Source organism: Moschus berezovskii, chromosome 11, assembly GCF_049115385.1.
Source record: "Moschus berezovskii isolate FMDL1 chromosome 11, NW_MosBer_1.0, whole genome shotgun sequence".
Lineage (NCBI taxonomy): Eukaryota > Metazoa > Chordata > Mammalia > Artiodactyla > Moschidae > Moschus > Moschus berezovskii.
In genome coordinates, this window is record NC_142470.1 from 86190900 (window position 1) to 86210745 (window position 19846).

At 37.5% G+C, this 19846-nt stretch overlaps 1 protein-coding gene across 2 annotated transcripts in view; it reads left to right on the forward strand.

The window, feature by feature from the left end:
* The first annotated feature begins 237 nt into the window (after positions 1-237).
* THUMPD2 (THUMP domain 2 tRNA and snRNA guanosine methyltransferase) overlaps positions 238-19846 on the forward strand; it is a 40199-nt gene continuing 20590 nt past the window's right edge. Inside the window, exons 1-6 of one of the 2 annotated variants that reach the window (XM_055399289.2) lie at positions 238-390; positions 5604-5739; positions 7152-7555; positions 8566-8643; positions 11299-11351; positions 14422-14509. In XM_055399289.2, the coding sequence (XP_055255264.2) occupies positions 265-390; positions 5604-5739; positions 7152-7555; positions 8566-8643; positions 11299-11351; positions 14422-14509 (885 nt within the window). In that variant the 5' untranslated portion in view covers positions 238-264. The remainder of the gene's footprint in view (positions 391-5603; positions 5740-7151; positions 7556-8565; positions 8644-11298; positions 11352-14421; positions 14510-19846) is intronic. The other variant, XM_055399291.2, reaches the window with a different exon arrangement.

The following is a 19846-nucleotide window of genomic DNA, read 5'->3' on the forward strand; positions in this document are numbered from 1 at the left end:
TGACAGTCTTTATTCTTCCCAGTTATATATCCCAATCACATCCCTTCCACCTGTGATTCTAAATAATTCCAGATGCCTAATCAACGAGGATCCAGTCGGTTAACCTAGGAGACCCACAGGGCCCCTCCCAGCCGATCAGACCTTCCTGGGAGGCCCCGGCCGGGCTCGCCTTTGGCAACACCCGGCCCCTCGGCCCCTGCGCGCCGCCTGCGGGCCCTCGGGGCCGCGCCGCGCGCACCCGAGGCCACGTGACCCCGAGCGGCCATGGCGGTGGTGTCCGCAGGTCCCCGCTCCGGGCCTGCACCGGGCGCCCACTTCTTCTGCACCGCGGGCCGCGGCCTGGAGCCCTTCCTGATGCGGGAGGTGCGGGAGCGGCTGGCTGCCACCCAGGTGAGTCGGCCTCGCAGCGAGCCGGGACGAGGAGCAGGGCGGCGGGCCCCGCACCTGCCCGTGGTCCCGCCCGCTGGGGTCAGTCCTCGACCCGCGAAAGCCACGCGAACCCCCCACTGACTGCCGGAACCCGCAGCGGCGACGGCCGGGCCCTCGGAGTTCTGCTGGCAGGTCTTTTAATTACTGCCGGAAAGACCCGCCAGCCCTTTCCCCCTACACATCTGTCACTGTCACGGCCGAAGTTTTTTTTAAAAAGAGCGATTGATGCGAGTTACTTCCTAGATTCTTTAAAAGAAAAATGTTTGATAGTGCCTGTAATTAGAATTAGACCTGTAAGAATTCTTTCCCCAGCTTTTAAATGCAAATATAATCGTCAGGTTCAGCTATTTTTGTCAGTTTCCTAACACTGTGTTTATCTCAAAGGACTGGTGGGAGGATTCAGTGATAAAGGTTATGTAAAGTACAACGTAAATCCGCAGTAAATAGTAGCTAGAAAAATACTCTAGGATGTCTCAGAGAAGGAAGTTAGCAGCTGCTGGTATTATTACGCTGTTAATTTCGATGAAATGAAGAAAGTTGTAAACATCAGTTTACGTTCTAGTACATGCTGAGCCTGTGTCTTGAAAACAGGGAAAGAATGTAATAGAAAAAGGCTCCAGTGCCTTGATGGGATTATATATGACAGTGTGAATGATGTATTTTTGGAAAATGAAAGCTTATTTAAAGAAATTGACCACTCCACTCCCAGGACTCCTAAAGTGTTGAAAACTCACAAAAGGAGTTTCTGTGATGATGATTGGGGAGAGGAGGATAGAGAGGATTATGAAGAATGACATCGATCTTATTAGACTAACTGCCTTTCATGGTTTTAGTCACCGAACGTCATAGAGTGTTGAATGTAGTTAGTCTAAAAAAGCAACAATATAATAGCAACTGCTGACATGGGTTAAGCATTTAATATGTCAGACACTTAATTTTCACAACAACCCTATCTTTTGAGGTGGGCTCCACATTTAACAGAAATGGAAGATGAAGCACAAGTAAATCCAGTAAAATATTCACGTCATGGAACCAGAAAATGGCAGAGCTGGGGTTCAAGCCCAAGCTATCTGTGAAATCAAACTGTTACCATGTTCAACCCAGGCAGGTTGGCACCTGGTTCCAATTCCTTAAACACTGCGAAGCCATGACATCATGCTGCGCTGATTTTTTTTTTTTTTCAAATGTTCACTAAGAGTTCTTGGTATGAAAAATAGAAGGCTTGACCCAACCTGCGTATGCTTCATTATTAGAAAACTAACCTCTGCTTGCTCTCGGTGTTTGCCATTTGCACCGCCAAGGTGTAGTTTCACATGTTCCTCTATTTTCTTATTTTCTTATAAATTGGAGTCCTATAAGTTATAGCTGGCACTTGGTCATGTTCAGGTTTGATTTTTTACCTCCGCTATTGGGGCAAGCCTATCTATAGGTTCCTGGGTATTTTTAAATATTTAATTTATAGCATCTAAATATACTATATACTCTAGTATGCAGTGTATAGCGTATCTTAGAGAAATGTATTGGGTAAAATTAAGCTTTACTTTGTAATTCTGTTTAATGTGTTAAATACTGTTATTATAAAAATAAAAGTAGAAACAGTAATTTTGAAGATAAAATTCACTGTAGAAGAGGTGTCTGCAATGCCAGCGAACCAGGAGGCCCGGTCAGTTGATTAATCAGCCTTTATAAACCCACATAGCAAAACAGTTAGCCCACATAGTAGGGTTAAGCAGATAGTCGAGTTATTTCAGTTGTTTCATTTTAATGGGATGATTGCATAAGGTTCTCTGAAGAGTCTGTGTATTCCCTGTAGATTGGATACTTTTTTAAAAATTAAGTAAAATATATTTTTTTAATTCTCTCTTCTAAAATGAAACACAAAAGCTCACACACCACCTCAGTCCTTCTCCTAGCACTTAAAAATTAATTCCAAAATTAAATGGCCTCTGTAGAATTAGGAAAACTTTGGTATCTCCTTGTTACTGCACCTTACCTCTTTGCTTTGTCTTAAGCTTTTCATCTTTGCATTAGATCTGACTCCCTAAATTTTAAAAGAAAGGCAAAAATACTAACTGCTTAGATATTCTAGCTGACAACAGAGCAGTTTTTTTTCTTTTAATAAAGGCTGTTATTTCATCTTCTGAAGTGTTAGACATAAAACCAGTTGGCTTTAGACACTTCTAATGATTTAATTCCAAATGGAAAAAAACAGATTGGATATATAAATAAATTTTCAAGTAACAAATACTAGTGTGAAATATTCTAAAATGCCACAGTCCTAATTATTGTTATTGAATATGATCAGTTACAAACAATAAATTAAAGAAAATGAGTAACAGTAGCTTCAGCAGTGCTTGAAATCATAAACACCAAAACTCATTTTTCTACTACTTTGAGATAGAATACTTTACAAAAGGTGAACTGTTAAAGCACTTTCATATATATGATTGATTCTCACAGTGGCTGTTTTACCATTTCATAAACTACTGATTACTTGCTCACTAATTATAAAAGGAACGTAGGCCTAATGTTAATTTTTTTAAATACCCAGAATAAACCAGTGTTGGTGTTGATTTTTAGAATGTATTTAACATTTTAAGTGGCTAAACACATTTTATTCTTATGATTGAGCACCCCAGTACATTAAAAGGGCCTTTTAGGTCCTCTTAATTAACTTGATTTTCAGTCAAAAAAAATTTTGCTCTCCACACCCCCCTCCAATAAAATATTTTTAGAAGTTCATTATATAAATTGTTTCCCTTGATACTGAAGTAAATGAGAAAAGATCTTTGTACTAATAAATAACTAATGTCTAGACTACCTAGGTTAAAATCACTGGTGTAGCTGTTTGTATCAGTTTGTTTACAAGACTTGAATCTTAGAACCATAGGTTTACAGTAAAATATTTATTTCAGTTCCCCCAGAACCTTAACCAGCTATTTCATGTGATGGCTTAATATCAAGTATACTTGTAGATCAAGTAAGAAAATCTAAACTTCAAAAAAATTTACCTTTTAAAACTTCGTTTCCAAGTTCGAAGCATTTTGAGGTATATATTCAATTTTGACTTTAGTGGGAAAATGTCACCTTTGTAATGAGAAAGAAATAAATTGTAAAAACCAGAAGTTCTTGTTTTAGTTACTTCATTATCCCCTTAAATATTGATTCCCAAACATTCTTTTCATTCCCTTCTTCCTCCGTGTGTCTTAGGTACATTGCTAGTACCTAAAGTCTTTGGGGTTTTTTAAATTTGTTTTTCCAGCTCTATTTAGATATAATAGATATAATACATAATAGCATTATGTAAGTTTAAGGTGATTTGATACATTTATATTTTGCAAAATGATGACCACCATAGCATTAGCTAACACCTCCGTCCCATCATGTAATCAGCATTACTTTTTTGATGTGAACATTTAAGATCTACTCTTTTAGTGACTTTCATCTAGGTAATACAGAATTATTAGCCAGAATCACCATGCTATACATCAGAATCCCAGAACTTGTTAATCTTACAACTATAGAAGTATTGGGGTTTTAATTGTCATCAATTTAGGGCTTCCCCAGTAGAGATTCTTTTTCATCAAGTTAGAGTGTAACTTTAGGAATTACCATCCCAAAAGCTTAATTAGAACAGGTTAGATTAAACATATCATACACTTGGAGTTCAAGTTCCCACTGAGTGGAAGCTGCCTGTACACAATGGAATACCCCTGATTCCGTGGTTGCCTCAGTCCTAGAAGATGACTTAAAACCATGTTAGTTAGCCCGTGGCCACTGCTAAAAGAAGAATGCTAGGATCATCCACATCCATCCTGAACTTGAGGGGGTTGGGTTGACCCAAAAGGTTTAGGATTCCATCGGCGGCATTGAGCATCATTTGCTGTACCTCATTTGACTCTGAATCAGTGCTCTTTACATTTTTCTTTCTTCTCTGACTGTGTCCACATATCTATCCTGTCTTCAAAGCCTCTTTCAGTTTGATGCATACTCTTGCTTCTATCCATTGTCCGGTTCCCACAGCCAAGTGATTCATTGTTTCTTCCTCAGTAATCTGCTTCTCCCTCCAGCATCACATTCAGCACTCAGTCCTTTATGCCCCATCAACAGAAATCTTCCTTCCAGCTAATTTAGTGCTCTCATAGTTTTCATCAGAAGTCTATAATGGTGAACCATTACCATCTGGGGTAAAATCGTGACCGTTTTTCAAGCTGGGCCTGAGCTACACCATCCGTCCACCTGACACCATCAGTCAGCATCACACAGCAATGGTTGCCATGCTGTCTTACAGTTTACTTCGGCCAGATTGTCATGCCCACCTCTGCATTCTTCCCCTTCATTCTTTTGTGAGAATCCCTCTTACCAAATCTTATAGGATTCTTTCCCAAGACTTTTACTAATGATGGCTTCCATCGTTAGTAATGCTTATTGTACCTGCAACTTATCAGAATATTTATTAACATTTTACTTTTCTCCTGGGTTTAATGCAAGTTATTGTCTTATACACTCACATTTTAATTGTATGTCAGTATATGCCTTTTACATTATTATTCACCTTTGGGATTTATACTGTATGCTTCCTTGTAGACCATGAGGTAGATGTTTAATAAATACCTACTGATTAGGTTAAACTTGGTCTAGACACCTAATTTGACCTATCCATTTTGCCTTTCCTTTGCCCACTTTTAGTAGTTGTGTGAGATTTAATAATTAATCAGTATTTTGTGTTCTATTTTTTTTTAGTAGAGTGCACACACACACTTTAAAAGGCAACGCAGAAAGATTATGGTCTTCATCACTGACTATGTGACTTCATACAAATTACTTAACCACTCTAAGCCTCAATTTCCTAATCTATAAAATGGCGATGATAAAATCTACCTTAGAGGGTTGTTACAAGATGAGGGGGAAAAAACATATTCAGAGTGCCTAATAAATAGTAGATACTTCAGAAATAGGCATTTTTATTATTGTTAGTCTAGTGGAGAATCCCAGGGACGGGGGAGCCTGGTGGGCTGCCGTCTATGGGGTCACACAGAGTTGGACACGACTGAAGTGACTTAGCAGCAGCAGCAGCAGCAGATGCTATGTTTTAATGCATTAAGGGAGAGGGAAGGGAAATGATTCTTACTCTGACATTGAACTATGTTAATATCTATTTTTTCTATCTCTAGGTTGAATACATTTCAGGAAAAGTTTTTTTCACCACCTGTTCTGACTTGAATATGCTGAAACAATTGAAATCTGCAGAAAGGTTATTTTTGCTGATTAAAAAGCAGCTTCCATTTCCTGTTTCTTCTGTAAGTAAAGGTAGGTGTATACCTGTTGCTTTTTCCTACATGATGTAGTGCACTCCAAAGTTTTTTGCTTTGCAATTAATATGTAGCCATTTCACATTTTTAAGAATCATTCATACCCCTGGGATCATAATTAGTTATTTTTCTGTATTTCCTGAATATTATCACCTAATTGTGTCTCTTGTCTTTTACAAGTTTTGACGAATGTGCTGCCTTCCTTCTGAGATTTTAGTGTCCTCAGTCACATTTCTTCCTTGAGAATTATGATCAGACACCTTCTCTAAGGCTATTTATGGTTGGTGCATTTATTTAGATTTAGGAACATGGGGAGGCCTGGCGTGCTGTAGATTCATGGGGTCGCAAAGAGTCGGACACAAATGAGTGAATGAACTGAACTGAACTGAATAACCCCAAATGCATTGATTTAAATAATTGGTCAGAACTTATAAATTTTACCTGATGAGTGATATAATTGAAAAATACTAAATAGTAAGATTTCCTGTTTTGGGAACTTTAAATTGATAAAGCTTTAATTAAAGAGGGCATAAGAGAGTTCTTGTCCACTCCCTACTTTTATAAATATACTGCTGAAATAATGTAAAGATATTGACAAAAGCAAAAAAGGATCAGCTACAGCTGGATAAAACATTGCCTTAAACCTGATTTTGATTGCTGCTTGTGCACAAGAAATCATGTCATCATACAGTCTATAATAAACTGTGTCAAGAGCAATTCAAATGGCGAGTAATCAAGATGGGGCAGAAAAATTGTTTTGAAACAAATCCTAAGATACTATATTGTAAGGTCAGTATAATTTCATCCCAATATTCCACACACTTTCATCTTTAAAGAACTACAGTAATTACTCTTTGATCATCTTGATGGCTTTTGTTTATCAAGAAAAGATTACATTTTACTAAGCATGACTGCCAGTTTCTAAATTATGAATGAGTTGTGTATCTGAAATGTTACATTATGGAAGCTCATTTTATGATCTGTGCTAATATTTTGTGGTCTAAAATAATCTCAAGATTCAGTTGCTCTGTTTTTGAGCTCTGTTTTGCAATTTACTCTATTTTTTTAAACTTAATTTTTTATAGGCAAGATCAGCATTACTTTAACGCACACATTGTACATCTCTGTGTATATTGAAGAGATACATATGTTGCAGGACAAATGATCTTGCTAAAGTAAATGGTAACTTTATAGGAATTTTAAAACAGGTTTGATGTTAAGTATGGAATACATGAATGAACTTTATTCTGCACAATATTCTTAAGTTAAATTATAGAAGTTCCAGATAAAAGGGAAATCAGTATTCGTGTAGCAATTTAATAAAATTTCTTATATAAAGAAATAAAGGTAATGGGATTTGAGGGTGTGAATAGCTTCAGTAAAGGTTAAACTGAGATTTTACTTATTTAGGAAAAATATTTAATGAACTGCAGAGACTTATAAATGATGATCCTGAAAGTTGGTTGAATGCCATTTCAATTTGGAAGAATCTTCTTGAACTTGATGCAAAAAAGGAAAAACTTTCTCACAAAAATGCTAACCCGCTCAAAAGAAAAGTGGGAGAAGATGATATCACTGCTAAGAAATTGAAAACGGAACAAATCCAAGATATACAAGAGACTAAGGAATGCCAGCTGGAAAAACAAATAGAAGAAAAAATATTGGAGCAAGGAAATTTTATCACTGAAGGAGAAAAATTTCAAGAACTTCAGAATGATGTGACGGAAGCTGTTGATACTCGTAACCAGACCAACTTAACTTTTAGAGTTTCCTGTCGCTGCAGTGGAGCCATTGCAAAGACCATCACTGCACAGGTACACTTGACCCCCAGAGTGGGTTCCCATTTTCTAAAATAATTAATTATTCTTTAGATCAAAAATGAGGTGAAAACCTTTCACAGAATACATAACCAGGCCCAGACAGATCGCTCAGCCTAATTGCACATAACTAACTCCGGGAGTTGGTGATGGACAAGGAGGCCTGGCGTGCTGTGATTCATGGGGTCACGGAGAGTCGGACACGACTGAGCGACTGAACTGAACTGAACTGAAATCTCTTCTAAAAATGCATTTTCCTTCTTAACTTTACCTCAGATGCTTGAGAGGAATACTGTGCCAGTCTACATAAAGACTTCCTTTTACTTTCTCCCTAGAAGTTTCCTTAAACTCATAGATACTGTTTACATTTGGAAATTCTAATATCATGGCCCTAAGCTTTTTGGCTTTCTCTTCAGTTCGGTCCTGTGTTGACGAGTGGTTCCTCTGCACCAGGTCTTGCATGTGGGATCTTCCCAGGACCCAGACTGAGATACACAGGTGTACTTAAAAGGAGAGTGAACACCACAATCGGACCCTGCAAAGTTTAGCGATCTAGAGGGCATAGGTGTGGGTCCTTGGGCCAGTCTTAAAATCAGACAGACTCTTCAGTCTGAACCTAATGCTACTATACGGGTCATTTTTGAACATACAGGATTGCCATAGCTAAAATAGTTCATCTTTCAGTTTGCATCTGTTTCCTGGAACCCAAAATGACCATATTTATCAGGCCACAATCTGATTATTTCATGTGTCTGAAATTACAAGGAGAGAGATTACACACAAGTAAACGTGAATGCCATCAGATTTGTTGGGGTGGAGAGATACAATGCACCCTATTGCCTTGAATAGAAAATGCTTTTGTATAGTATTTTCATATTGTAACCTTAAATTACCATCGGATAGTATGATTGATTTCCCTGCAGGCTCTGTTAGTTTTTTGCTTACATTTAAACTTAAAATTTTCATTTTTAGTATTCTTATCTTTTTTTAACCTGTTGCCTTTTCAGGAGGTAGGAAGAGTAATTGGAATTACTCTTATGAAACAGTTTGGATGGAAAGCAGATTTGAGGAATCCAAATTTGGAGGTAATGAATGTTCATTTTATTTTATGTGCTCATAACCTAATTCTTTAAAGACAATGCCGACTGTTCTTTTTTTTTAATTGAAAGGTAGTTGACATAAAATATTATGATTCACGTGAATTACACAGTGATTGAACATTTGCATATATTATAAAATCATCACAAGTCTAATAGCCATCTGTCTCCATTCAACTTATTGCAATACAGCTGCAATGTCAACAACTTTTACTGTGCTTTTTAACTTTGCTTTAAAGTTTTAAAAGTCATGTCTACATGGATCCAGCAGTCTGATTCCTCCTTAGCAACAGAATACTGCAGATTCTTTTGCTAGTAGCTTTCACTGTGAAAATGTCTCATTCAAATTGAACTTTTGGAATGGAATTGTTTAGTCGCAGTTAAACTAAACACTGCAGAGATGCTCTCTGTAATCACTATGCTGCTGCTGCTGCTAAGTCACTTCAGTCGTGTCCGACTCTGTGCGACCCCATAGACGGAAGCCCACCAGGCTCCCCCATCCCTGGGATTCTCCAGGCAAGAACACTGGAGTGGGTTGCCATTTCCTCCTCCAGTGCATGAAAGTGAAAAGTGAAAGTGAAGTCGCTCAGTCATGTCCGACTCTTTGCGACCCCATGGACTGCAGCCTACTAGGCTCCTCCATCCATGGGATTTTCCAGGCAACATAACAAATGTCTATAATAAGAAATTCTAGTTAAAGTAAAATATAAGCTTGGAAAACAAAAAGACCTATGGTAATAGTGGCTTTGTTAGACTTCTGGGTTTACTTTTCTTTCCTTTTTCTCTATTTTCAAAATGAATTTAATGAGGTTATACCATTTTTAATTGGAACAAAGTAAACACATGGGGAAATGAATTCTAACTATAACAAATGTTCTTCAATGTTTTTTGAAAACCGTAAGTTTGACCAGTAGTCATTTTTATGATTCATTAATTGGTAGATTATTTTTATATAGCTTTAAAAGGAGTAATGGCTAGTCAAATCAGAAGGCTTTTTGTTGTTTTCTATCTTGTTATTTGATATTTTTTGCTTTTAAAAAGTCATGCCTAGGGTATATCCTTTATTGCTGTTTTGCAAAATACTTTGATGCTGGGAATGTTTTTATATAAGCGTATCTTCCTTCATCTCCCCATCTCTAGTTTTCTTATCTTCTGTCTGGTTTCCTCCTCTCATCTCTCCCTGACTCCATCTCACTGTCTCAGAACTACAGTTTTCTCATAGTTGAGCTCATAAACAAATATATCTAATTTAATTCCTATCATCCATTTAATGCAAATAATAGCTATTGGTAGAAATAATCAACATGAAACAAAATTGACAACAATATCACACATAGTAAAATCTGTGTGACCAAAACTGACAGAAGAATCAAATCTTAGCAAATTTTGTTCTGTACAGTTAACAGAGAAAACTGCATAGTGCAAAAAGCTATACCTGATAACATTTGCTATATAAAAATATCAGTATATCATAACTTTAACTATTAAATAGAAAAGAATCAATACCAATCAATAGCTTTGCTAACATGAATAAGATTTAAAAAATTGGAAAGTTTAGCTTCAGTGATCAAAGAATTAAACTAAATGGAATTCATTCCAGATAATTCTTTTCCTAGTAAAAGCTTATCAATATTGGAATAGTTCTGATTAAACTATATTAAAATACCTTTGGGGTAAAAGTATCAGGAGTCAAATGTTGTTGAGGTCAAAGAGCAGAGTTAGAATATTCCATAAACCTCATCAGGCTAAAGGAGTAAGATTCTTTTAAAATTTACGTGGGCTACTAATTTCAACTTGAGATATTTAAATCCTCATCATGACCTAACATGAGGACTATAGCTAACACTGCTGTATGGTATAGGAAGGTTGTGAAGAGTAAATCCTAAGAGTCCTCATGGTGAGGAAATTTTTTTTTCCCTTTTTTGCTTTTCTTTTTATCTACATGAGAAGATGGATGTTAGTTGAACCTATTGTGATAATCATTTCACAATATACATGAATCACACCTTCATGCCGTATGCCTTAAACGTAGACAGTGATGTATGTCACTTATTACTCAATAAAACTGCGGGGAAATAACAGGAGAAAGATGATAGAAAGGAGTAAACTCTTCATATAACTGATGCACTTTGCTGAAAGTAGCACAGCTTGTGGATTAACTATACCCCAATAAAAATTTAAAAAAGAGAAAAAAGACACTCCCTATAAATAATAGAGAGTGAAAGGTCACTCTTGCTACGGTATATACAGGTTTTCTGTTAACCATGGTATCAAGTTTTATTTGAGGCTAGAATTAGGGTGATTTAGGTAGTTACCTCTAACCTAAAATGCTTAAAAATCTAATTTAGTTAGGGTAATTCAAAGAATCACTGAAAAGAAAAGTGATCTTGAGTTCTTCATAATGTGATTCTCAATATAAGTTGTTTACCAAATTGACTTCAGAATTTTTCTATGAGATGTACTTAAAATTTACTTAGCCTCTGGACAATAAAAAATACTATGGAACATTTTTTCAGATATGAAGAAGCCTGGGAATTTCTTATTAAAATATAGGTTGTATAGGTTCAAACTGGAAGCTTTCAAATTGTCACTCATTGGGTAATGCATTACCTGTTCCATTCTAACTTCAATTTGTTCTTTCAGATCTTTATACATCTAAGTGACATTTACTCTGTGCTGGGAATTCCTGTGTTCAGGTAGGTATTATTTCTAAGCTTCAGGTTTGTGCCTTAGGAGAGTTTGTAAAACTAAAAACTTTGTGTTTTTATTCATAGTATGAAGCACTGATATATCAGAGGGAGCTTAAATCAAAGCCTTTGAGTTCTTTGCTTGAACCAGTAAAGTATTTGCATGGAACTTACTGGATCCTGATTGGAATGGTTAGAGTTGTGAAAGATTTGATCACAATAATTGACTGATTACATGTTTCATACTGAAAATCATATATATATTTTTTTTATTAAATTATTTTCACAGGCCCACATTTAAACTAAATTTTAGTCCATTGGCCTCCTGGATTTTTCATTAAAGTAGAAAATACATCACAGTTCTTAAAATTCATCTTGAACATACTTCACATTTTACTGCACTTTTTTTTGTGGGAGAGTAATTCCAATTTTTAAAATCTCCTTCAGGTTTTCTCCCTAGTTATATTGGGTACTATACAATAATAAATGCAGTTGATTCACTTTCTTATTCAGAAATATTTATTGAATGCTTATCATACAGCAGTACTTTCTTAGATGCTTTGGGAAGGAATGGATGGTTGGATGATAGAAATAGTGATTTGCAGTTTCTTGGGAGCATGTAAATATTGTTGGCATCTTCAAAACATTTTATATGCATAGCCATGTTTACGTAGTATAAAGTGATTTAGATGTCTTTTCTCTAGGTGGTTCTAGGTATGGAATATTTTTAAAATCATAAAATCCTATGGAAAGATCCCATTGACCCTAAGCTCACATTTGTGCATGTGTAAGCCTGGCTCAGGATGTAAAAAAGAATGCTTAAGGTCATTGTAACAGTTTTATCAAATGGTGCACCATTGCAGTTGATTAGCACAGTGCTGAGGACATTGTGGATGTTCAAGAAATGCTGAATGATTGCGTTTTTGCTGTGTGCTAGTTATAGGGTAAGCCCCACTAGCCTCAAGATTACAAAAATCATGAGCCAATAGCCACTTTAACACATACGATGTCATCACATGCCTCAAGGCCCTGTTGGCTTCCCTTGGCCCCCACCTACTCCAGTACCCTCCCAACTCTTCCAGACCAAACCTAACCCCCTGTTTTATGTCTGCACCTACGAGGTGTCCAGGCTTCCCTACAACAGTGCCTTTTGGAGTGCCAGGCACTAACCCCTGCAGATGTAGATGGGGATACCCTATATATTGTAGATAGGAAGTGGCCTAAGAAAATGAAGAAATGTATGGAGATATGAAATACAGGGAAAGTAGAGTATGCTTAGTTTATATCTGTAAGTTTTGCAGTACTTCCAGGGTAAAAGGTGTCCAAACACACATTTGAAGATAAAGATCTGGGATTCAGAGGACTGATCTAGGCTAGAGATGGAGATGAGAATGTCTTCAACTTGGTTATAGATGGCGTGTAAGAGAATAAAGAAGAGATTCATATATGAGGACAAGAGGATCAAAAGCCACATTTATTTTTGTATTGGGGTAAAAAGGCAACTAAAACTCCGAATAAACACATGGTTCTATGAAAGTAGAGAATTATTTTTATTTTCAAAGAGTTTATTTCTGAACAGTTCTTTTCCCTGAATAATTTTATTTTACTGATATAATGAGGCCCTTTTGTTGAAGTAATAGCAGATTAGTTTTGTCCAGGCAAAATAAGAATGGGTTCCCTTTGTCACATATTAATAGAGTTGGCTCCCATAAAATAAAACCTCTATTAGCAAAAGTATGCACACAATAGCAAAAATTTCAAAGGTTCTACATAAATCCCCGATGCGTAGAGAAGGACTTTAATGTGTATGGACAAAGACGGTTTTCCATACCGATTCTATTTGTGTGTGTGTGTGTGTCTAGAGTGAAAGTAATTTCTCAGTTTTGGTTTTACCTAATGTGTTTTGTAGCGAGATAATTGCTGCACTTAGCCTGCTGAAGCAAGATTTGTTGATCAAATTATTTTATAATTCTTCTACCCGCAAAGTTTATATCCCAGATTCCAAATCTCTGGATATAGTACTATTTACAGTATGAAATTTTATTTCCTGAAAAACCTTTTTGACAAAAACAACCTCTCATAGTTTTATCATGCAGGCTTCTTCATCATAATAGTAAATACAGAATTGCACTGTTTTATTTAAAAGACATACCTCATCTAATTCTAAGATCTTAAGAGGCTTGCAATAAATATAGACAAAACAAGATAACTTAAAGAGCAGAAAGAAAATGATGAAAGGAAATAGGGTTTAGAAGACACTGTGGCTTTGTATAATGTTAGCAGAAGAGCCCTCTTAGTGGCTTTGAAACAGGCCTAACTGCAAAACAACCAAGCACTGATTTTTGAAATCATACATCATGTCTTACCAATAAATTGTATACACAAAATAGATAAGTGCATTGAAATTTGCAAGGAAATGTTGTTCACTGCACCAGAAACATAGAAATAATATTTTTAAAATCTGTATCAAATCTGGAAACATTGATATTAGCAATAATGGGGTAGAAGATCAAGTATGAAGTGACACATATGGAGACCAGTGAACTCACTGGGGAGTCCTCTGCTTCAGCATTTCATTCAATAAATTATCTTAGACAGTGCAGTGTCAAGCTTCATTCCAACTTTAGAGAAAGGTGCAAATGAGCAAAAGGCAAACTTACAAAAGGGACCTTTTAGAAATTCTTTAAGGGTTAGCATCCATTCAGCTGTGCTTCCTATACTGCATCTGTACCACAGTGTAGTTTACTCCTTGATGACTCTGGATCAGTGAGAAAGTCTGTTCTACATGGGAAGTCAGGGAAGCATATAATTAGAAAGACTTCCCTCATATTAAATTTTTTAAGTTAAACACATAAGGGTTTAAATTTCAGTTATCTAAAAAATTTTCCTTTCTGAAATACCACACTTGGCTAGTTAGACAAGATGCCAGTTAGAGAAGGTAATTTTGTATTAATAAAAAGGTTATATACTCTCTAACTTAGGGAATACTTCAGTGCATGACGTACAGGTATGAATGGGTTAATTATTTTTGTTTGTATCCTATTAACATTCAGTAATATTGGGTGTTGTTTTACTTTAGGGTTCCTTTAGCTTGCAGAGCTTACATCAAGACAGCAGGGTTGAGATCTACCATAGCCTGGGCAATGGCCTCCCTAGCAGAAATTAAGGTAAGGAACCTGTTCTTGTCCCTTTTAATTGAATACCAAGGTCCTTTCCATAATTAATTTACACAGCCGCTTATTGATGGTTGCTTTCTTTTCTCTTTGGTTCTTTTAACCTTTTTTATTCTGTTTTTCTTTTTCTTTTCTTGCCATTACACTTAAACAAACTGCAGAGATAGGCTCTTGTCGAATTTCTGGGAGTATTTTGGCTATGAAAATGCTGAGTCAAAAGATAACTACATTTTATTACTTCTAATTTTTTGTTACAGTCATGTGGCCTGAAAACTTCTGCTTCTTAAAATTTAACCAAGATCTTGATCAGTTTTTGTAAATGCTCCATGAACATAAGAAAATAATTTTATTTTCTAGTCAAGAGATGGCCTCTGTATCTTTTACTTGCTATTTTACTGTCTGCTCAGTACTGAAAGAGGTATTTTGAAATTTATTAGATTATATTTTTCAAGATTTTGCATTTTTATTCATTGTCCCCTCATTCTGTAGTTTGTTCTGTAGTTGGGTTTATACTCATTTATGACTGTTACTGCTTCATTGTGAAGTGTTCCTTTTTATTGTTATTAAAGTTTTCATTATGTTGATTTGTAAGTTTAAACTTAAATTTCACCATGTCTTGTTAGTATTTCCACTTTTTTTCTTTGCATTTTCTTTTGTACTTCTGCTTTGTTTTCAACTTGGTTTTCAGTGTGTATTTTATATAAACACAGAACTCTATCTTTATCCCACAATGATAGGCTCTTTCAGTGAGAGAGTTCAGTACAGTATTATGATAGATACACCAGTTATGATAGAGTTACTTTGCAACTTCTTGCAGTTTTCTCTCTTTATTTTTGCTAGTTTCATCAAGTAAATCATCTCATTGTTTTCCCTGAGGTTAGATTTTACTCTTTGTTCTATTCCATTCATGGCTCCCTCTCCCAGTTCTCTTAATTAAACACATGAGACTTGACTCTTACTTTAAACCAAGACATCAGCTGTTTTCTTTGCCAGCACACTGTTTTTACCTCCTACACTCTGAACTTCCTCCTTTGTCTGCTCCTTCTTGTCATGAGATGAGACCTCCAGGGTACCTTTTCTCTTCTTCTGTCCCACCTTTGCTCCTCCCTACAGTGAGACTTTTGAAACGTGTGTACCCTCTTCCACTCCCAACTACCAGCTTGAACTAAATTATTTATTATGCATCAAAATTTCCAAGTATATCCCTCCTATATTCAAAAGTTCTTATACTGCACTTATATTACACAACCCATCCGTAATCATTAAGATGCAGTATGTGTAACATGCATTTCTGTATAAACACACAAAGTATAGTGTGAGGTGCATTGCTTCTCACCTTTCTTCTTCACTTTATCTTTCTCTCTTTGAGGTCTCTGCTCTGCTTTATTTGTTGCTTAGATAGTCTTTTCTTGGTACTTTCCTCAAACTTGGTATTTGAATAATGTACTCTCTGGATTCCTGTACCTCTTTACACTACTTCCTGTCATCTGGGAATCCCCCTTTGGTCTGGTATGAGATCCTTGAGTTGCAGTCCTTTTCTCTCAGAGGTCTATAGATGCTGTTCCATTATTCTTTCACTTCCACTGTTTTAGGGGAGCAATTCCTGCCGGTATGATTTTTTTTTTCCTTGATGGCTATCTTGTTCTTTTTGTTTGCAAGCTTGTAAGAGTTTTCTTTTTAACCCTCTAATCTCAGGGATATTACCAGATGTACTTGTTTAAGTATCTTTTCTATTCAGCCCAGAACTAGGTGAGTCCAACTCTACCACTTACAGGCTGGGAAACTTTATGTAAGATACTTAACATCTCTGTGCCTCGGTTTCTCACTTCCAAGATGAAAATAGTCATCTCATAGGACCATGTGAGGACGAAGTGAATTAGCATTTATCAAGGGATTAGAACAACACCTAGCATATAGGAAGTACCTAAGTGTTAACTTCTGCAATGGTTATGTCAGGGATGGAGAAATTACCTCGCTATCCCCCCTTGAGTTCTTTTGACTGATCTAATAATTAAATTGACACAAGACAGATTAACAGGAGAAAAAAAATTTTAATTTGTATGCATGTAAGTCTCATAGACGTGGGACCCCTGAAGTGATGGAAGCAGGCTATTTATATATTATTTTTAGGCAAAGAAACACTTGTGAAGATTTAACAAAACAAAGGGGTTTGTGCTTGGGGTAGCAGAGTAGTGAAGAAGTAACAGTTTGTTTATCCAGCTTTCTCATATATACAGCCTTGAATTCCCTAACTCTGTGATAAAGATGCTGTCTATCCTCCTGGTAGAGGGAAGATAACTTCACTTGGGAGATTCAGTTCCTGCTTTCAGGGGGAGAGAAGTGGGTCAGAGTGTATTTTATTTTTAATGTCATTTATTTTTACCTTCTGTTTCTTGGGGTCGCTAAGAGTCAGACACGACTGGGTGACTTCACTTTCACTTTTCACTTTCATGCATTGGAGAAGGAAATGGCAACTCCAGTGTTCTTGCCTGGAGAATCCCAGGGATGGGGGCCTGGTGGGCTGTCATCTACAGGGTCACACAGAGTCGGTCACGACTGAAGTGACTTAGCAGCAGCAGCAGCTATTTCTTAAGTAACTTTTAATTCAAAATAATCAATATGCCATTAAAGCATATTTTGGGGTATCCTGTCCTGGACCTCAATAGTAATAATAATTATAATAACTATTATTTAGGATATGTAATAATTATAGAAATCATTTTTTCCTCCAGCTCAGGTACTCTTTCATCCATTATTTGCTTATTATTTCCTCAACTATTTTGCTTTAGTGTCTTTTACCTTAAACAGCTTCCTTTTTTTTTCTTCTGGAGTTCCTGTGATAAACATGTTACGCTTCCTTTCTCACATGTTTTCCATCTCTTTATATTTTCCCTGTGTATTTTGAGTTTTCCTTGGACATTATCTTCCAAGGTATAACCAGAGTCACCAAAATGTGCTGTACTTTATTGAAATGTTTAGTTTTAAAATCATGGATTTTTTTAGCTTTGGAAAATTGCATATGTGTATGCCTAGAGAATTCCGTGGACAGAGGAGCCTGGTGGGCTGCTGTCCATGGGGTCACACAGAGTTGGACATGACTGAAGCCACTTAGTATGCATGCATGCATTGGAGAAGGAAATGGCAACCCACTCCAGTGTTCTTGCCTGGAGAATCTCAGGGACAGAGGAGCCTGGTGGGCTGCCATCTATGGGGTCACACAGAGTCGGACACGACTGAAGTGACAGCAGCAGCAGCATGCTATATTTGGTAAAGAACTGTCTGCCAATGAAGGAGACGGAACAAACCAGAATTCAGTCCCTAAGTTGGGAAGATCCCTTGGAGAAGGGCATGGCAACCCACTTCAGTATTCTTTCTTGGAGAATCCCATGGACAGAGGAGCCTGGAGGGCTACAGTCCATGGGGTCATACGGAGTCTGAGGCAACTTAGCACACATCACGTGCTATATTTGATATCTCTAGAGGCTTTAACTTTTTTCACATATTTATCTGTTCCCTCCAGAAGTTTCATTTCACTGATGTGTATTGTTTGTTCTGCCTGTTTTCTCTCTAGCTTTTGAGGGACTTCCTCCCGTTTGATGTGCACAGCACAGTTCTTTTGGGGGGAACACAGTGTGACCCACCATATAAATGATCCCAATATCCAGCCTTGATCCAGGCGGCCCCTCTTTGGAGCTTGGTACCTAAAACTCTGCACAAGCAGCTCAGCCTTGAGTAGGCCAATGCCATGGAAACTGAAATTTAAGCCTGGGGGTGTTAGGTATTTTTCATGTTCAGTGTAAACCATTCTCCTTCATACAGATCATAAAAGCAAGGAAAATCAAGTTCTATGTAAATCTTGGTTATTACTTTAAGCATATGGAAATACTTCTCTGCTACTGTCTATGTCCCCAGGTGTCATGACTACAAAAGTCCTGCAGTAAAATAAGGACATTGGAAAATATTTAAGGGCAGATCACCTCATCAAAGAGGGACTGTGGGGAGAAAGAACATGGAGTTTGGTACATTTTAAGTCCTTAATAAAAATTAGTTCTCATACCACTATTAAACAAAATTGTCGTTTAAATCATTATTCTTTTTGTTCCTTTTCTGTCCCTTCATGGGGGATCCATCTGACACTCTGGTAGAATTTAGTGTCAGGGAGACGTTTCTGAAAGATATTTTGTTTCTTTTCATCAGGTAGCCCCTGGCTCTGGCTGAACGCCGCTGTCTTCTGAGCACTCTGCCTCCTCTGTAGACAGAACAAGGGACCTCTGGGCCTGGAGCTGGGGTAGGTGTCCTGCTTGCACCTCGCTGCCCTTTCTGCCCAGGATCTCTCACTGCCTTAGAAGCACATGCCATCCAATTATCCTGGTCATCTACAGATCTCTTGTTGTCATCGCTGTACTAGTATACACCATTATTCCTGTCAGAAATCTTTATCAACTCCGTGTCTGCACTATCTGATCCCTCAGCGTCTTGCTCTCCCTGCCTCTCATGATCTGCTATAGTCACATCCTAGAATTTATCACACCCAGAAAAGTATACCTTCCCCAAATCTCAAAATTTCTGTTCTTATCCTCCTCCTCTTTCCCACTCACTTCCTCTTGTGCCCTGCCAAGTTTTTTAACTCCATGAGACCTCTAGTCACCAGTGGCCCTGTGCTGTGCTGTGCTTAGTCCAGTCATGTCCGACGCAGCCACATGGGCTGTAGCCCACCAGGTGCCTCTGTCCATGGGATTCACCAGGCAAGAATACTGGAAAGGGTTGCCATGCCCTTGTCCAGGGATCTTCCTGACCCAGGAATTGAACCAGGGTCTCCTGTATTGCAGGCAGATTCTTTACCAGCTGCGCTACCAAGGAAGCCCAGTAGGTGGCCCTGCTCACCAGCTGTACTCAGCCCTCCCTCACCACTTGGATTTGGGGCTCTATCATTACAGTCATTCCCGTGAGCATACTTGTAATTATCTTGCTTCTTAAGTGGAATCAAAAGAGAACTTTAACATGTTCTCCTCATGAGGTCTACCAACACATTGGAATTATAGTGGAGTATAATTATTATAATCATTATAATAAATGAACTGTCCTTGTTTCCCTCCATTACTTGTGTGCTGGATTCCATTCCCTCTTGCCTCCTTAAGGACTTTTTTCTCTGCTGGGTCATTCCCATCAGCATGAGCACACGCTATAATATCTTGCAACTTAGAAATGAATTGACCCTCTCCTGAACCCACGTGATCCATCAGCTCTCACCCCCTCCTCTGCTTCCCTTTGAGAGAAACTTACGACCGGTCATCCATATTTGGTGCCTACTTCTTCCTTCCCACGCTCTCT